Source organism: Falco punctatus (assembly GCF_963210335.1).
Source record: "Falco punctatus genome assembly, chromosome: 7".
NCBI lineage: Eukaryota > Metazoa > Chordata > Aves > Falconiformes > Falconidae > Falco > Falco punctatus.
Genome location: NC_137587.1, coordinates 49934466 through 49953192, shown reverse-complemented (window position 1 = coordinate 49953192; position 18727 = coordinate 49934466). Strand labels below are relative to the sequence as shown.

The window sequence follows — 18727 nt, the reverse complement described above, 5'->3', positions numbered from 1 at the left end:
TCGCAAGATGTGTGCATGGTACCTTGTGACATTACCATTTGCTCAGGCTGAGTGCTTAGGACAATTGCTTTGGGTAAAATTTTCTGTTAAATAGTGTTTTTTTGAAAAGTGTTGTAAAATGTCAACCCAAAATAAGGTGTTAGGGAGCTAAATAGCAAAACAAGCCTGATAAGTTTTAGTTTTGTCGTGCTAGTAGGCATAACAATTGCTATAATAAAGCTGTCATAGGTACGGATTCACCAAATCCCTTCAGTACATAACTTCAGGCAAATGTTGTAGTATTTTGCTACCTTAGGGATATAATAAATAATTCAAGGACTGCAAAGGCCAGGGAAGAGACTTCCCTTGATATCGAATGAATGTAGAAATTAAGTCTCAGCTGTATCAAATGAATGTAGAAGTAAGTCTCTGCTGTATCGGGGAAGGTTTATCTGAAAAAGATTTGCTTCTTACTCTGACTTTAGAGCTATTACAAGGTTATAGATAAATGGAGTGTGTGTTTTTCTGTGATATGTGTGTTTTTCTGGTTGTTGGTCGTTTTTCTTTTCTTCATATGAATAATTAAATTGCTTTTGGCTGACTTAACAACTTGAGGAGGGTGATCACAGTGTAGACCCTTTCTTTTTGCATACCCAGGCACATTATCTGGAAAATCTGAGAATGCATTGACTATGTTTTGCCTTATTATAAGGTTAGAAGACGTGATATAAAGACTTGGAAATGGCTTCGCAAAACATGTAAGTTCAGTTTTATTGTTTGGTATCAAGTGATTGTTAAGGGTCATACTGTTGCTACGTTATTTTTCTCCACTGTAAATACTTGACTGATACTAACAATTCAGTCTGTAAATAACTCTAGTATAAAGTTTAGTGTAAGAAACATTTTTCATTATGAAACTTTTTTGGTGTGTCTGTAATATTAGAATTTGTCAGTGAGTATTTCTGTTTAATTACAATAAGAGTGTGTGTTTGTTACTTTTAAAACTTACTTGGCATATAATCTTGACAGTAGCTTTACAAAGTCTCTCATGATACCTCTTTCTAAGAATTTTTGTTTTATTGTATAGTATTGTCCAGTTTATATTTTTTCAGCTACAAAAACCTTGTGTCACTAGGTTTCACTCTCACGAGCTTGTCCTCTTCCATTCTGGTTGCCATGCATTTGTCCAGGTACAACACAGAGATTTTGCAACAAGCAAATGTGGTGCCTTTTCCAAATGTTTTAGCGTGTTTTGATGATCAAAATATTATCTTGATTAACAGCCCACCTAGAATGCTTGACAACATGAGTTAATTTTTGGAAGAGACTTTCTAAAGTCAACAAAGGGAGTCAGGACACAGTTCAAATTGGAAAATGGAGAACAAACCCCCAAACTTTGTTGACAAAGCTAATGCTTATCCCCATAAAATATATATTAAATTCTTAAAAAAAAAAAAAAGTTCTAATAGAATTTTTGCTCCCAAAGCCATGAGCTTTCTTTGAAAATCCACTCCCCCCTCTGATCTTGGTTATCTTTATCAACAAACTAGTGGTTTAAAGTGAGACCTGAGTTCTCATGGAAGTATATATGTGAGCAGGTGTCCGTGTCTATAAGCAAATGCGCTGTAACTTTACAGCTTCCATAATATGGAGGAATGAACATGGAATAAAACCACTTTGAAGAGGAATCATGGGGGAAATAAAATATTAGGCAAACTCACAACATGACAACAAACATCACTGCAACCCTCTGGAGTTCTTTCAACTGTGCTTTACATAACTTTGGTTTGCTTCTCACAGAGACCTAATCTTGGAAGGCTAGAACTTCTGTGCAGAACAGCTTTAATTAGTCAAATACTGGAACCGCTGCTGATTCAGTTGCATCCTTCAGCATGACCAATCCTCAGTAAGTACCATGTGAAGGTAGCTAATAAATTACTTTAAAGAGAAGGGAACAGGTTGCTACCTGTAGGAGAATGATGTTGTGACATCAAGAGGGTTCTGTAGGTATTATTGGAAGGAAAAGCTGATATTTGGAGAAGGAATAGTAGGATTTGGTTAGTTGTCTAAAGAGTGTGAATTAACAGAAAAAACATGAATGCTGTGAGCATGTCTATGTTACTAACAGCCAGTGGCTGAAAACTAGTATGTCATATTATTTTCAGATCTGTTTGCCTTTTTTCTTTGCTGCCACCAAACCTGTCTCAAAGCTGTTTGCCAACACTTAAGTCTGTTGGTTTGCTTGTTTTTCTTTTCAGTCAAATCAGACAATGCCTGTCATTTAGTCTGTCTAAGAATATAGAAAGTAAGACCTGTTGGGAGTGGGAAAGCTGCAACAACCCGTTTAGTTTTTCCTTTATAAGACTGGATATTGGATCGTTATATGCTCTTTCATGCAAAACTGAACTGGCTTGGACTTGTAAAGGTACATGTTCACAGGATGGCACTAAAGGTGAAAATCAAAGGAAGAAAATTCTTGCTAAAATTAGCTCTTCCCTCTGGGCTTCTGTTTTCAGATTGCTTACAGAGGAATACAGTTCTGTTGGAAAAGAATCTCATTACTTTCCATTATTGGTTAGACAAAGAATGAAATAAGCCTTTAGGTTGTTCAAATAGTACTTCCTCTTGCTCCTGCTTTCTGCCATAGTAGACAGTTGCAGCCTTTCCCTGCCAAATACTTCAGCTATAACAGTGTTTTCTGATTGTTAAAATTATTCTTGTGTAATGCTGGCAGCAGCAGTTAGCTTGTTTTAATTTAGGAATTATGTTTTCCATCAGAAAGGGTTAGTTTAATGGTGAGGCTCTGACTAACAGAATATTTCTCTTTCACATAAAATTTTAGTTCCTTCACCCACATCCTTAGACTTGCAAGATATAAGAGTTAAGAACTCTTCAAAATTATTCTTTTTTTTTTTTTCTGGAAGAAAAACCTGAACTATTATTCAGGCTGCTTGAATAGCTAGAAGATTTTAATAAGCTTTTTTAAAACAGTCACCAATGTAACTTTTGCAGTCAAATAACAGACAGAATTTGGGTGCTAAGCGCTTTAACTGTATCCCTAAGGAAAAAGAGTATCTTCACACCTGCTGTTGAATATATCTGACAAGTAGCCTGTGATGTCTTCAGAAGTTAACAAGCTCCCCTGGATGAAAGCTAGAGAAGTTTTTGCTTGCACCTACTCTGAATCAAATGGAGCAAGTAGCTTTCACTGGGTACTACAAAGGATCAATCCCTGCTGGGGCTTGTCATGCAACCTCTCTCCTGCAATGGAAATCATCTTTGCATGCACTAGATAATATGCTAACTGACAAAGTTTGAGTTTCTATAACAAGTAGTATCTTGTTATAAATGTGGAAGACACTTACATAGTCAGACTCTGGTTTTACCTGCATGGAGTTCCCATTAATGTTAGTGGGGTGATAGAAGAATACATGTTAAGATTTAGAAGCTGCACATAAGGGTAGTTAAGATGATCTTTATAGAGGAGTCCATAATTCTTCTGAATTGTTGTTCTCCTTTCAGAATTATTTTGAAATAACTTGCAATAGAATGTTCCTTTCTAGTTGCTATGAAACAAATTTGCCATCTGTCAAAACTATTTGAATATTAACCCACAATGGAAGAGGGGTCAAACTTCATCCATTAATTAAACAGTTGATTTGTATATAATGATTAATAAGCTTAGCTATTCGTTGCTCACTGATCTAACTTATAAAACAGTAAGTTTTTAGGTGGCGTAGTTACATGCCTTCTTTCTGTTTTGCACAAATGTTTTGCATTTGGGTTCATACGTTTTTTCGTATGTGTTTGTATCACATCCATTTATATTTAGTGCTTTTGAAGCAGATTCAGCAGAGTGAAATGCTGCTGTGTGTCTGACGTTTCTGTTGACTGCAGTGGGATCTGCAAAAGACAAGTCTGGGATCTAGTCTGTCCCCTCAATGACCTCACAAAGTTCTGTTATGTTGCTGGCTTTTTAGGATTCTAAAGTTCTGGTCTCTAACTTATTTTTACTTGCTTGCTTATTTATATTTGTTTATATGTATATGTGTGTGTGGAGAGAGAGGGCTTTCTATTTTGCCTATTACATTTTCAGGCCTACAATAGAAGGTGGTGTTTCAGAAGTTGAGATAATTTCACAACAAGTGGAAGAAGAGACCAAAAGCCTTGCTCCTGTACAGCTTGTTAATTTTGCTTATCGAGATCTACCTTTAGCTGCACTTGATCTGTCTGTGGCTGGGTCCCAGCTTTTGTCAAATTTGGATGAGGAGTATCAAAGAGAAGGGTAAGTACAAAGGACAGAATTTTTTTTCTAGTTTTACGCTATAGGGGTTTCATGGCCTGTAGAAAAAGAAAACCTTGAGTTGGAGAAGTGTAACCAGTTGTCCTCAAACTCTTTAAAAAAACTATTGTCACAGGATGGAAGTGATCTTTTCTAATGTAACTAATCTGTGCTGGTTTGGGGCTCTTTATAATTTTAAGTGATTCGTAGCTGCTCTTTTAGCACAGTTTGGAAGCCTTCTTTCAGGGAAAACTAGACCAAGCATCTAGTCCAGCAGACAAGCAGAATGGCCTCGTGAAAGGTCTTTGTGAAATGTTTCAGGTTGACAGAGATGGCTACTGTGATTTTTGTATATCTCCTGACTGAGAGATAATGACTCTGCCGATTCCTGGACAGAACATTGTCTTTGATAATGTGTATACATACTACCCCTATTTTCCTAGAACAACTGTTCCAGTTTTATTGGAATAAAAGATCTTAATCAGTTCATAATGTTTGCTCAAACGTAAGCCAGTGTCAGATTATGTAGCGTTGTTGTCCTGCAGGAGATTAGAAGTCATCCTTTTGCCTGGTTCAGGCTTGAAGTGGCTGTAGGTGGACTGCTATACTAAATTTTTTCTGAAAGATTGGGGTCAACTGGAGGGAATCCAGAGGAAGGCAGATTAGAGGCTTAGAAAACCTGTTGTGGAGTACTGATTGAAGTAACTGTGTTTCACGTGAAGAAGAGACTGTGAGGGGAGCTTATAAGAAACTTCAGTGAGGAAGAGAACAGTCTGTTACCAATCTCCGTGATGTTTAGGACAAGAAGTAAAAAGCTTGAATTGTAGCAAAGAGAAGAATAATGAGGGTAGCAAAGTGCTAGGGTAGCTAATAGTGTGTGTATGGAGGAGGGGAATGGAATTGCTATTGCTAGATGTCTTTAAGACAATGCATTTGTCAGGAATGATTAACACTATAGTTTAACATCCCTTGGGACAGAGATCAGGTCACCGCTTGTGCCTAGCCGCTCTGATTCTGTGATTAGTGTTCCACTGTGTGTCGCACTGAATGTATATATACTTCACTGTCAACAGCATCCATCTAAAAGCACTTCACAGTAAGTCATACGGAGCTCCCATTGATGAAGACGTTAAAAGGCTCTATATAAGCCTCCATTTATTAACAGCTCAGTGTGCTCTAACCTGTGCTCTGAAACCAGCAGTCACACACCTGCTTGATCTCTGCTCAGTGGCTATTCTGTGTGGTAGCCAGGAAGCTGTATGCAGGGAGGGCTCTTGCCTTTAATTTCTTTCCAAATAGGACTTTGAGACATCTCCAGAAAGTTGTTACTCCAAACAAGGGGAAATACATTTCAAGTAGGTTACATAAGTATGGTACAACTGTAACATAAAATACCCTGCATAGCAAAAGAGGCACTTGAAAATTAATTTGAGTATGCAGGTGTAACCCTCAGGCTATTTTGGTGCTGAGTAAATACCAGTTTAGTTAATATGCACTTCTTATAGATTTTTATGATCTGAAACTCAATTTTTCACTGTGCCAAAGTGCACAGATCTCTCATTGTGACCATATGAGCAGCTTTGCAGCCTTAAGTATAGAAATAGACTTGTCATTCTTTTTCTCAGCCGAGATATCTTCTTTTGTGGCTTCATTGGTCTGAACGGAAACAAGCAGGTGCCATCCACACCTCCCAGCTGTAGAGTGGATTCTCTGAAGAAAATTCAGAGCTTTAGTTTGTATGTCTCAATGCATTTTGGCTGTTTATGTTCAGCGAAGTCCCAGGACCGCACCTGCCTTGTGGGAATGGTGGCTCCCTCCTTTCAGAAGCACTGATCTGCAGCTGATGCCTTGTGAAAATTAGGAGCAGAGCTGAGCTCAAGAAGTCCAGCAGCAAAAGTAAAATACTGTCCCCCTACTACCTCATGGCTTCATTGGGAATATATCTGGTTTTATGAATGTGGTGTAATTTCTTTCTCATGGCCTTGTTAGATGCGACTGGCTTCCACCTGAGTAAGAAGGAGATAGGGTGGGTCGGATGAGTTTGGTACAGGAACTGACAGCTACATCTTCCTCATGTATGAAGAGTGGTGTGGGAAGGGCAGCACAGGAGGTGGCAGAAAATGTCTAAGTCCCTGTAGTTTCTGCCAGCATCTATATTCGTAACTGTGAAGCTGTTACCCCAATGCTGCGATACGGGTTGCCGGTGCAGATACCAGAAGATGCTGCAAATGCTGGAGAGTACTAAAAGGTGATGTAGGACTCATCTTCCCCTCCCTGTCAGTTTGCCTTGTCACGGACTCCAAGTGTTACCTTCTGTATCCTTTTCCCTGAGAATTTCAGGGAAGGTGCCAACCTGTATGACCTGCATATATTCTGTATGGCTCTGTTACTCTAGATCTGTACCTGATCTAAGCAAGTTGTAGTCATTCTAACTGCAAGGCTTTGCAGCAGGAAGGTCTGGCACATCCTTGTGCTTGGAAAGTGCTGGGTTGTTGTTACAAGCTGCATCTATACATGACATTATGGTTTTCAACATAATTGTCCACAATGCCTAGTTCCTGACGTGGGTTGTCACACTTCATCACTAGTATGTCTCCATCTCCATGTGCAGAGCAATGAGAGAGACATCAGCCTAGAGATGGATGAGTAGGCAATAAAGGAGTCTTCTGATTTAATGGTTTGGGTGTGTGCACCCCAAGGCTTTCCTCTAACTTTCCTTCTTCAAGGCTAGAAGATGGTCAGGGTCCAAGCACAAGTACAAATTTAACCAGATTGCTAACTAGAGGAGCTTTTTGTTTCATCTGAGAGAATGTTTCCCTCAATGAAGCCAATGTTAATAGACAACTAGGAATAGGTGGGTCATAGCTCAGCCCCTGTTGTGTGCCTAGAAACTCTTGGATGGCACCCGACTAGCTAACTCCCCCACAAAGAAATGAAAAAAGAAAAGCAAAAAGAAAGGAACATTATGGTCTGCCTTTTGCTAGACAGACCATATGTAAACTGACCTTCCCATGGCTTTAAAGATACTAGAATAAAGAAATCTTATTTTGTGCAGTTTGGGTCTTTATTATATCAAATGCTCAGGGCAGTCAGTTCCCATCTGTCAGTGTTGTTGAAGGGATTTTGTGGACTGTTTGAGCTGGTTTTGTCAGAAATTTAGTTTACAATGCTGATCCCTGTGCTAAGCAACAAAGAACGAACTGCAGATTAGACTATGCATTAAGCCTGTCCCTGAAGTACACCTGTAAGGAGTGAAAAGGTAATCAGGCAAGAAAACCCTTTCCACTCTCCCAGAAACCCTCAAACAAAACGTGAAATATTTTGTCTTCTCATGTGGGTTGAGCAAAAATTCTTTTCTCTGTAGAGTTCCCAAACAGGGAAAGTACAAAGATTTACATGTTGGAAGTTGGTTAAGTTGGATGGATTCTGCATTGCAAATATTCTCACTCATTATAAATCGTGTGGGTGGGCTGGCATTGCTGCCTTTGCACTGAAGAGGAGCAAGGTACCTGTGGTCACTGCATGTGGAATAGGAGGGATTCCTGCATCTGGCTTGCTTCCTAGCTGCAGTGGGGCTGATGTGCCTGGTGTTAATAGAGCTATCTATGGGTCTTACCCTTCAGAAAAAGGAAATTTTCTGATAAATGCTGACAATATGTCGCTAAAACATTTTGAGCTTTATGTGACTACAGCAATCTCTATTTATCTCTTTTCCATCCTGTGTAGCACTGTGAAGAAACAGGAGCTTAGTTCTCAGGTCCAATATGAGTGAGATGTTCATTACTTCCTAGTCCTGCTGATCTGCCCTGCAGTTAACTCCTTGGAATTATTCTTAGATATTGCTGCTGTGCACTGTACCCTATGCTTAGACATTGCAGAAATGATTGAGGCATAGGCTGGAGATGTGTCTATGAGAAATAAACTGATTCAAAAAATGTGCCTTGGGTGCCAAGAAGAACAGACGGGGTACACTTCTAAAATACCTGTGACAGATTAGGTGATACTTGTATACAAAAAGCAGCAGCAAAGTTGCCGATTTTCTTTGTTTCTGTGAATTTACTGGGGAGGCTGTGTCTGCACTGAACGCGGTTTGCATGAAAAGAATATGTAAACGTTCCTTTGAGGAGACTAATTACTCAGAAAGCTAAGGAGGTTTTTAGATGTTAACATTAGCTTTAAGTGCCACTCTTAATTTCTTTTTTTTCAAATCAAGTATTCTGTTTTCCAAAAAATGCTTTCTCTCTTCTATTTTTGTGTCAATGACCAATAAAAACGATGGGGAATGAAGAAAGTGGTATATCTGTGCTAAAGACAAGTAGGGATAGGGAAGAGTTCTTCCTGTTTTTTCTTAAATTCCAATTAGGAGGTATCATTCACACAATAAATTATAAAAAATTTGTTACAGACAGTTGCACAACAGGCTGTATTCTTTTTGTGAATATGCAGTTGTGCTGTGAGCCTGCCTCTTGATAAAGAACTGTGTTTAATGGGGGTTGGGAAGCAAGGGGAGAGATACACCGTATTGAAATTATTTGGTTTAGATTGCAGATCTTGAATTTTTATATATTACACAAATTTTAAACTTGAAGTTGCTTTCAAGTACTGTGTTTTACATAAACAGCTGTAAAGGTTTGGAGTTCATAGTTAATGTGACGACATTAGCTGTAAATAGTCATGGCATTGTAATTTAATGATTTATGATTGTCTGTTAGTAGCTTTAGATTTGTTTGGTTGCAGCTAGAAAGTGCATTAAACGGTATGAATATCTGAAAAAAGAAAATTATAGGGAAGGGGAGGAGAGAGATAGAGAAGGAAAAAAAAAGGAAACCAAAACTGAACAGAGATTTGCAGAGATTCGGAAGTTGACACAGGAGAGAGTCATGAGCTTTTCATTTTAAATTGGTTGCAAACCTTCACTGATGAATGTATTCACTCATCTTGGGAGAAAAGGGTGTCTGTTCCTTCAGTCTGTCTTCTGTAATTGCACCCAAATAGGTGCCATTATTTCTGGGTTTCATATTCATCTTTCAGGTTTTATTTTGGTTTCTGAAGGTATATTACCTGTGTTTTCTACAAAGCTTAAAGGTGCTTTAACTAAAAGAACTCACATGGATGAAGTTCTCATGATTCCCTTATATTCTGCTTTTCTTGTCTTTACCTGGCAGCATAATTTGAAAATAGTCCCTTTTCTGAAAAGTTCTGTGCAGCTCATGCAGATCCTGGAGCACATGATGTTGATACATGGTGAATAATGAGGTCCAAGCTGGAGTTAAAGTGCAAAGGTTTTGGAGGGCAGAACTATTTCATGATGTGAGCAAGCTCCCTTGTATTTACAAAAGTGATGTATGTTTTTAGCTGCCAGCCAGTCTGAATCCAGAAAGATGGTGCAAAATCCTAACAGCAAAATAATGAATGAGACTGTAGTGCTGATTTGTTCTTTGTGCAGTACTATATCACTGCTACTCTCTGTGCTCTGGTCCAAAACTAAGACCTGCACTGCAGCAGAAAATGAGCATTCAGCATGACAGAACCTGTGAGGTGACCAGCTTTTCACAAGAGAATACATGAAATTCTGGGTTACGTTACAGTGATTTAGAAACTTCTTTTTCTGTACAGATTCTGTGTTTTTCTTTGTAAATGTTGTTTTCCAGAGTAGCTCATTACTGTGTTTACCCTAGTACCTAAATCCTTTGAGTGTGTCCCTCTAATGGGTTTTATCAGCAACACCAATTGGTAGAGGGAGCAGTAATATAAGTTTAAAAAAAAGAAGAATTAATTTTCTAGCTCAGTGATTTTCAGGCTTTTTGGATTGTAGATCTTTCTGTATTTTTCCAACAAAACTTGCTTTTCCCAGATACTTTTTGTGGGTAGAAATGTAGTTGTAGCCTGCAGAGACCACTGTTTGCAAAGCTTTTTATTGGAGAGTAGAAAAGATAGGGATCTAATTTATCTGGCTCAACACTGGAATTAATTGTCTAAGTGGAGAAGATATGACTTGGTGCAAAAATTGAAAGATGGGTAAGCAATAGGACAAAGGAGGAATATTAGTCTGCAAGGGGAGTCCCATGACAAGGTCATCTGAGTGCTGGGCAGCAGTCTAAAAGCAAATCAGATGTTAGGATTCATTAGGAAAAGGAGTAGAGAATAAAAGAGAGGCTGCTGTTGTACTCCTCTATATATCCAAGCCTTGCCCGTGTCTTGAACGTGAGTGTACTTCTAGTCCCTGTCAAAAAGGATATGGTAGATATAGAAGAACTGGAAAAGATTCAGAGGAAGGCTGTGACCAAAGATGTGCTATGACTTCCATTGGAGATTACTATGTAAGCTAGGACTCTTCAGTCTGGAAAACAGAAGACTCACATGAGGTTTGATTGAGATTACAAAATCTGAGACACAGAAGTTTAACATTTGACACCCACCCACCCCACCCCGATACAGGTGCTAGGGTATATTATTAATAGATTAAGATCCAGGTCAAAAGAAACAAGAAGAGGTTTCTCTTTTCACAGAGCGCCGTAGATGTGTGGAACTGGGTTCTAAAGGATGCATGGCTGCTAACAGCTTATCTAGCCTTAAGGGGAGGTTGAACAAGTTTGCGGAAGAGAAATTCATTGAAGGTTACTAAATAGAATCTGAGAAACAGCATCTGTCTCAGAAAGTCACTGAGTTGAAAACAGCTGGATGCTGTGAGGGTTTTAAGGGGAAGTATTGTATGTTTGCTGTGTTCTTAGTCATCTTGAGACATCTGCTCTGGCCACTACTGGAGACAGGATACCAAGTCTTTGTTCTGACTTAATATGGCTGTTCTTATGTTTCTTAAATGTTGTTTTTGAGCACGTTGTTAGTATTTCACTAAAGAATTTAGCATAAAAAGGAAAAGCCTGATAAGCAATTTTCTGGTGAGAGGAGTAATATACCAAGTAATCACAGGATGTCTGTGACCAAATGTTGTGATATACACCTGTAAAGAAAGCACAAAGCAGAAAGTACTTCAAATAGAGCTGGGCTGCATTCATGTAATTAAACCTATTCCAGAATAATGTACTGCTCCAGTTGTCTGTATTCATGTGCAGAAGAGACTACTAGGACAGTTACAGAAACTCGCTGTTCACAAAGAGCATGGGCTTTACTTACATTACATGAGTGGAGGCCATCGCTGTGTATAAATGCATCATGGACAAACTTCCAGTAAGGAAGAACAACTAATTGAGTTAACAACTTCTGCATAAGAACAAATATGTATAAACTGGCCATATGTGAATTTAGGCAGGAAATGGGGGAATCTTTATTGCCATTTGAGCAACAGTTTTTCGTCAGTCCTCTGAGGAATGTCAGAGTTTGAAATAATAAAACTTCTAGGGGAAAAAAAAGGATGAGGGAGCTCTCAATAGTTAAACTTCTGTAGTTAATCTAAGCTTGTAGGAGAAGTCCAGGAAAGGGGTGCCAAGCTCTATCTGTTCCTTGGAGTTGCTCAAGGCCTCCAGCTGCTACCTGTAGCCTGCTGCGAGGCTCTGCTGTCTTTTCTGTCTCAGCCAGATTTTGTGGTGTTACTGAGCCTTTCTGTGTTCCTGTTACTTCCTGACCATGGCCTTTCTACTCCTTCAGATAGTGATTTGGATCTCATCCATCCTTCTGTTTTCTGATCTTAGCCATCTTGTGAGACACAAACACTTGCTGTTTAACCAAAAGAAGAAAGAAAAAACAAACACACAAATATATTTTAAAAACCCCACAAAAAACTCAGGGTATAAGGTATAATGCAGATTTTGGGGTATTTGTTTGCAAGACCAGAAAATAGAAACAGTGACAGCTGTTAACAGCTTGAACAAATTGTTTGTAGTGGTTCCTTGCTGAATAAACATGTTAAACCTTTCCCAGTTTTGCCTTATGTTCTTTTTTCCAAGCTGTTTAATAATAAAACTAGCAGCGATGATGACAGATTTTTTTTCCACAAAGCCATGTGTGAAAGTATCTTTAAAAAGAATTACCCCGGCAATAAAATTCCACTAAATAATTTTAATGTCTCATAACCAAACTTTACAGCCCTGTATCACCATCAACCAAGAAATTCCCATGCTACTAGTACACTTGTTTATTTCACCCATGCATTGTGAGAAAGGTGAAAAATATTCCTGTTGTAGAGATGGAGTAACTGAGGTACCCAATGAACCTGTTTGAAGTTATGCAGTAAAGTTGTTTTAAGAGTTGTCTTAAGTCATACTATACTTGTATCCATATAGTGCATGGTATACAGAAGCAACACAGGGCACCAAAATAAGTTGTACTTGTTCTCTGAACAAAACAGGGCACCTTTTTTCTTTCTTTTTTTTTATATATTTTTATTTTTGGTCTGGAGTGAGGGAAAAAGGTGATTACTTGTATAGGGTTAGTATGTAATCTCTTCATAAATTTGAACTGTGTACGTTAACTTTTTTCTTTAAGGTCTGTGCAGCTGGGTTTCTAATCTGAGCTTTAAACTTAGTGTAGCTTTGCAGAATTGCAGAGGAAATGGCCAGGATTTTGAAGGTAAGTTTAAACCACACTAATTATGGGATTATTTTTTTTCCTCTCAAATACCAGATTTCTCATCCGTTGAATGGATGAGCCCTTACACATCAGCAGGGAGAGATACCACTCTACTAAGGCAAGTTACATGGTTGAAGGAGTTGAGGAGATTTGTGTACCAGGAGTCAGTGTGGTTAGCATGTCAACAAGTATATTTAAAATACATTTCTACTTGGGTTATAGTTCCTTTTATTATTTATGTCTGTCCTTTACGAGGGTAAGAAGTAAAAAAACCCCAAAAACCAACAATCCTGTATGACAGAGTCCTGATCTTGCTTTGGAGTGTAGAAGCAGCAGGGAATGAGCTAGTTAAGCAGCATCCAGAAAAGAAACCATCCAGTGCTCCTTTCAGAGCGTAACGTGGTTAATGTCAGTGGATTCAGAGGACTTGGAGGAGGTCTGGGAAGAGGTCTGCTAGGCAGTGATGTGAAGATGCTAATCAACGTCCATTTGTAGGACAAAGATTGAACAAATGCACCTTGGTGTAATAAATTAAGATATGAAACTGGAGGTAGCTTTTCAGTGCTTGAATTTCAAACACTTTTATGTCTTTGAAATCAGTGTATTTATTTTGTGAGTGATATATATGTGTAAACATGCAGATGATCTATCTGCACTTGATGTTTGAAGTTAATTGCTTTTTCGAATCATAAACTGACAGTTTTGTTTTGAAGCTTTTTGGAATCAATGGAATATTACTACCATACAGATGGAATAACTCCACATTCTTTAGCATTCTATAAGTAACTGTTAGCTTGAATAATGATTATTGTGGCTATATGTAACGTGTGTTGAGTATCACAGTTAATTTATTCTTACTGGTAGGTACATTTGGTATATTTGAAAATCTCGACTATGTAGAGCTTTTAAAAGAATGTACTTAGGCCCTCTGCTGATCATTCTGAGAATAGGAAAGACGAAAAACTGCCCTGCAATATTAAAACACTGGAAAAATGGGTCTTTTTTGAAAAGGGAAGATAAATGTAGGGAGAGAGCAGAATTAAAAACTGTTCTATTTAAACAGGGCCATTCCCTGGCATTATTTTCAGAAAAATCTAAAAAAAAAAGCAACCCCACCACCCCGTCCCTGGAAAAAAACCCACAAAATCTGAAATAACAGTTGCAGTAAAGACAAGTTATCCTCTTTTGAGATAATATAAAGTAAAATCCATTAAAAGATCAAATTTGCAAAAATTACCTATCCCAATGCCTTTTTCCCCTTTATGTTTTAAACATACATATTTTTAAAACCTAGTGCATTCTGTATTCAGGCTAGAACCATAACAAAGTTAAACTAAGGGCAATTTCCCGATAGTAGCACTTGTCAAATCTTCTCTGAAGTTTTAAGAGTCAGTTTAGGAGTATTTCATGGTCAAGTAATCGGGCATCTTGAGTACAAGTATTTAGTCGATATGCTTAATTCTGAGAAGCTGCTTGAAAGTGTCAAGTCTCTGAGCACTACGCAGCATCACTTTCTCTCTCATTTTTGAGTGTGGTTACGTCAGGGAGTGTTTTGTAATGTTTTTCCAAGTGTTTGAATATATCATGAGTTACTGAGTCTAGAGCTGGTTTTCTGGAATTGATCAGTATCATTATATCACCTTGTACACCATTGATTTGTGTGTATCGACTTTTTAGTTCGGACAGTGCCATTACTGCACCACACTTCTGTGTGCTTGCAGCTTCTTAAACTCTAGTTAATAAATCATGTCAGCTCTTCATTAGCTAATGTGTATTTACAGAGCTTTGAAAATATGAAGTGTCAGGCAAGCATCAGAACTTTCAGAGGTGAGCCAATACAAGAACATTATGAAACACTGTGATGAGAAACCATACAGTACTGTATCAAAGTGAAACAACGGGGGGATTTTAGGAGGAAAAAAGTATGAGTGGGCTTTATGCTACTTTACTCCTAGCACAAATATTTTCAAAAGAAAAAAAAAATTTTTTTTAAACAACTCACTTGAAATGTGTACCTGCATTAGCACACTACTAGTGCAACAATTACTGATGCATCAGCTTCCTTCCAGAGTTCTGTCCTTGTAGCCTCCTCGTAGCTCCCTTCATCTTGCCTTGTCTTGTTCCTCCAAACAATTTGACCTCATCTAAACCAGGTTTGGGAACAGTCCCTAGCATATGCTGTCCCCAAAACTGAGCTACCCTAAAGTCTGGGAAAGTCGTTTTTGGCCTGGTGCACAAGCAGGTTGGTGAGAGTTAGACAACTAGACGAGCTAGACAGCCTTGGCCAGTGGCTTGACACTTTGCCAGGCTGCATATAGATATAGGTGTAGCTGTGGAGTCACTGAGCTGCTTCAGTGTTTTCCAGATTCCTATTGCTCTTTTCTATGATGTCATGGACTGATTGTTGCAAACCAAATTTGGCAGTGCTTGTCTGATTTGTCACGTGCTACAATGAGGATAAAGGTGCACAGCCATAAAATTAAGTAGCAGAGAAATTCTTAAAAAACGTCATTGGCTTTTAACCTAATAGTGGAGTCCTGCTGTGCCTTGGTACTCACAGATGTAAGGGAACGCAGCATGTATGTTAAAATAAATACACATGAAAAAATGACAGGAAGAAAGTAGAAAAGTATGTATGATAATTAGGGTTGTGTTACTCAATACATTGAAAGGTATTTGAACACCAGTACACTCCAGAGGGTTGAAGAGACGCACAAGATCCCCAGGGTGAAGTTGTTTGTGAAGTGGTTTTCTTGGTAAAGAAATCAATGAAATTGAGTTTTGCAACAACTTTGTATTATTGCTGAGTGTATCAATAACAACAGAACTTGTGATTTTGAGTTCACTGCTTTTTAGCTCTCTTCCTTTTTCACTTCTTTTCTTTTCTTTTCTTGTTTTTCCTCTTAATTTTATTTCCTTAGATCTAACTGGCTAAAACCGTGCTGTGGGAGACGAGCAGCTGTGTGGCAGGTATTTTTGCTCAGTGCAAGTCTCAACAGTTTCCTGGTAGCCTGTGTAGTATTGGTGGTGATTCTTCTGACTCTGGAACTCCTAATAGATATAAAGCTTCTCCAGTGTGAGTAGGAGGATTTTTTTTTTAATTTTTTAATTTTTTAATTTTTCAAATTTTTCTCTTCTTTTCTTTCCCCCCCACCCCTTTATATTTTTATATTTGGTGAAATAAGGCTTAACTTGCTGGGAGGTTTTTGAAGTGGGGAGGATTGTGGGGATTTTTTTTCCTACCATTTAAATGATTACTAGTCTAGGTAAGAAATGTGTTTTTGTGGAACCCTGGTATAGTGAAGTCAGTCTCTTCCTTATTTTGCTGACCAACTTCAGTATAGGACAAATTTTCAGAGGATACAAGCAGAGTGTACATGCAGAGATCTGCACATACTGCTGTTAGTACTTGAAAAGGTCTGTCCTTTATGAACGCACTCTGTATACACAGAAGAAAGATAATTTGTGCGTCATTAATCTCTGATACTTTTCACATGCATGTAGATAAACAGAAGTGATGAACTTGCTAGTGTATTTGGCGCTATCTGCATGATTAATTTACTTCTATTCAGGTGGGTAGGAACTGAAGTTATGTTTTCTATCTTATGTACTGAAGTGATAAAGATTTCCATTCTACTTTGCTAATAAACTGGGAGTCAAATAATAGCTTAAATGGAGTTTTACTGTATCTGAATTCACTCTACACAGGTTCCACAATGGAAATTGTAATGCTGCTGTTTTGCTTCCCAATTAATCTTTTTTTTTTCTACTGCTCTTTTCCTCCATTCCCCTCCCCTCCTTTTTTTTTTGCTCTTATGATACAAAGCTGACATGAATACGAATGCCAGCTGCAATTTTCCCTATGCTAAATGTCAAAGAGCAGCCTCTAGCATCTCTGTACAATCTCAGATATGTTGAAATGACAGTGGTGGGGTTCGGTCAGTACCATAAATGCTGAATGTATAACATGGGAGAGTCATGGTCTGGTATCTTCTATGGCAACTTTAAAGTGAGCAAACAAACTTCTTATTCTGTTGAAGTCCTTTTATTTTTGTGATTTGTCTATCGATATTAGTGGAGTTAGATTTCAGTGAAAATATTGCAATTATATTAAGATTAGTTTAAGGGACTTTAAAATTGCTGCAATTATCAATATAAACCCTATAAGATGAATAAATGACTAAGCTGTCTTTCCACACTGTTGCCCACCATTTACACCTCTGTTTACATATACTGATCTGAGCATGGCCACTCCGTGGCAGTTATTTTTTGTAGTCTCTGGTGAGTTTCCATTTTGGATGAGGAAGCCTAGAATATGGACAAATCTTCTGCTTTCAAAAAACTTTAGGAATGCTAATTATATGGGTGTATGTCCTTAAAAATTGAATGAGGAAGAAGCTTTCAACAAACAGAAAGATGTGGCACCTCGAGAAATATTATGTAGAGAATTGTCATTTCCTGTAGATCCAGGAGTTTAAAATGGTTTCTCTTGATTTCTGTTAGATTTTTAACACAGTTTCAGGGAGTCTCCTCTGGGAGCGCCTGCTTTATTTTCTGAAGAATCTTCTAAAGAAGGCTTTATTTTAGGGGTCATTCCTCCTCTATGTGTCTAGTGCATGTTATAAAAGCTCTGCAGGTTACACCTTGTGCACGACCTATAGGTGTTTGGTCAAGCCAGATGATCTCACTGTTCAGAGGCTGCCCCTGCCTGTATGTCTCAGCACCTGAGAAAGGAGCCATTCCACTCTGTGTTGCTACTTTGCATTTTAACTAATGAACCAACACATCAGCCACCTTGCCTTTAAGTTGAATACGTTCTGTTTTGTTTTCAATCAGATGAAGGCTATCTTGGTGGGTCTGGTATAAGTATTGTAGTTGTGTCATATGAAAAATGTGGGTCACTTACATTAAAGTTTTAGAAAGTCATTAGGCCACAATTCTGGGTTTTTTTTTTTTTTCAAAAAATGTAATTACAGTTTTAAATGATTCCTTATTCTATATGAAATCAACCAATGCACTAGAATGTTACGGCACATCACTGCCAATTTTTTTGATAACAAGTGCTAATCCACAATTATAGATTGTCATTACTTATGGAGCCTCCCCCCCCCCCCCCCCTTTTTTTTTTAACTGATGTTTTCTTTGGCTGTGACATTTTGAGAGCGTGATTTTCCTCTCATACTTTTAGGGCAGTCTTTGCTTGCACTGTGCACTTGTCCCATACAGCAAACTGTCAGTACCAGTGATGGAGACCATATTTGCAAATGTTGTAGGTCACAGACATGAAAAGGACAGAGATCTTTTAGTGTATTTTAGCACAAAGCATATTCATTCTGGAATTAGAAACCCCTGAAAGCAGCAGACATATAACAGATCTTTTATTACAGGTCTCTGTCCTATAGTCAGCTTTTTTAGTTCTATCTTTAAAGCTCTTCACACGCATTAACAAAATAACATCTCGGTATCTTGTGATGTTTTGCAAATGCAGAAATAGATATGTATTAAGCCACTTGCACCTCATTAAAAAAAAAAAAAATCATGGCAGGTTCCAATCCCCACTCCTCAGAAATACAGACCATGCTGTGTCCCTTCCTTGTCTTCAGTAGTTTTGGGGGAAAGCAAGTCAGGAAACTATCTTAGTATTGCCTTTCTTCTGCAATCAACTACAGCAGGTGTGTCTGTAAAAGGCATCAGGCCTTCTGGAAAACTGTGAAGCTGAAAAGTTCTGCTCCTGGTCATTTGATTGCTAGATCGGGGCCCTGTGAGTACATGCATAGCTGTGCAAAGGGAGCGCACAAGGCAGTGCAGCAATGCCTCAGTAAGAGTGGGTTCAGGGCTTGCCCAAATGGTGCAGTGACAGTCTGCTCTCCTTGCAGAAGCAGTATAGTTTGTACCTGCCACGAAATCATCAAGAACAACATCCACCGAAAGCAAGCACTG

General features: G+C 38.4%; 1 protein-coding gene across 4 annotated transcripts in view; it reads left to right on the top strand.

The window, feature by feature from the left end:
- Nucleotides 1-18727, top strand: part of TMEM266 (transmembrane protein 266) — an 86463-nt gene that overhangs the window by 26145 nt on the left and 41591 nt on the right. For 3 of the 4 annotated variants that reach the window (XM_080396865.1, XM_080396864.1, XM_080396867.1), the window contains 4 exons: nucleotides 637-737; nucleotides 1780-1885; nucleotides 4076-4264; nucleotides 15709-15863. In XM_080396865.1, the coding sequence (XP_080252991.1) occupies nucleotides 1872-1885; nucleotides 4076-4264; nucleotides 15709-15863 (358 nt within the window). In that variant the 5' untranslated portion in view covers nucleotides 637-737; nucleotides 1780-1871. Of the gene's footprint in view, nucleotides 1-636; nucleotides 738-1262; nucleotides 1388-1779; nucleotides 1886-4075; nucleotides 4265-15708; nucleotides 15864-18727 lie in introns of all 4 variants that reach the window. The other variant, XM_080396866.1, reaches the window with a different exon arrangement.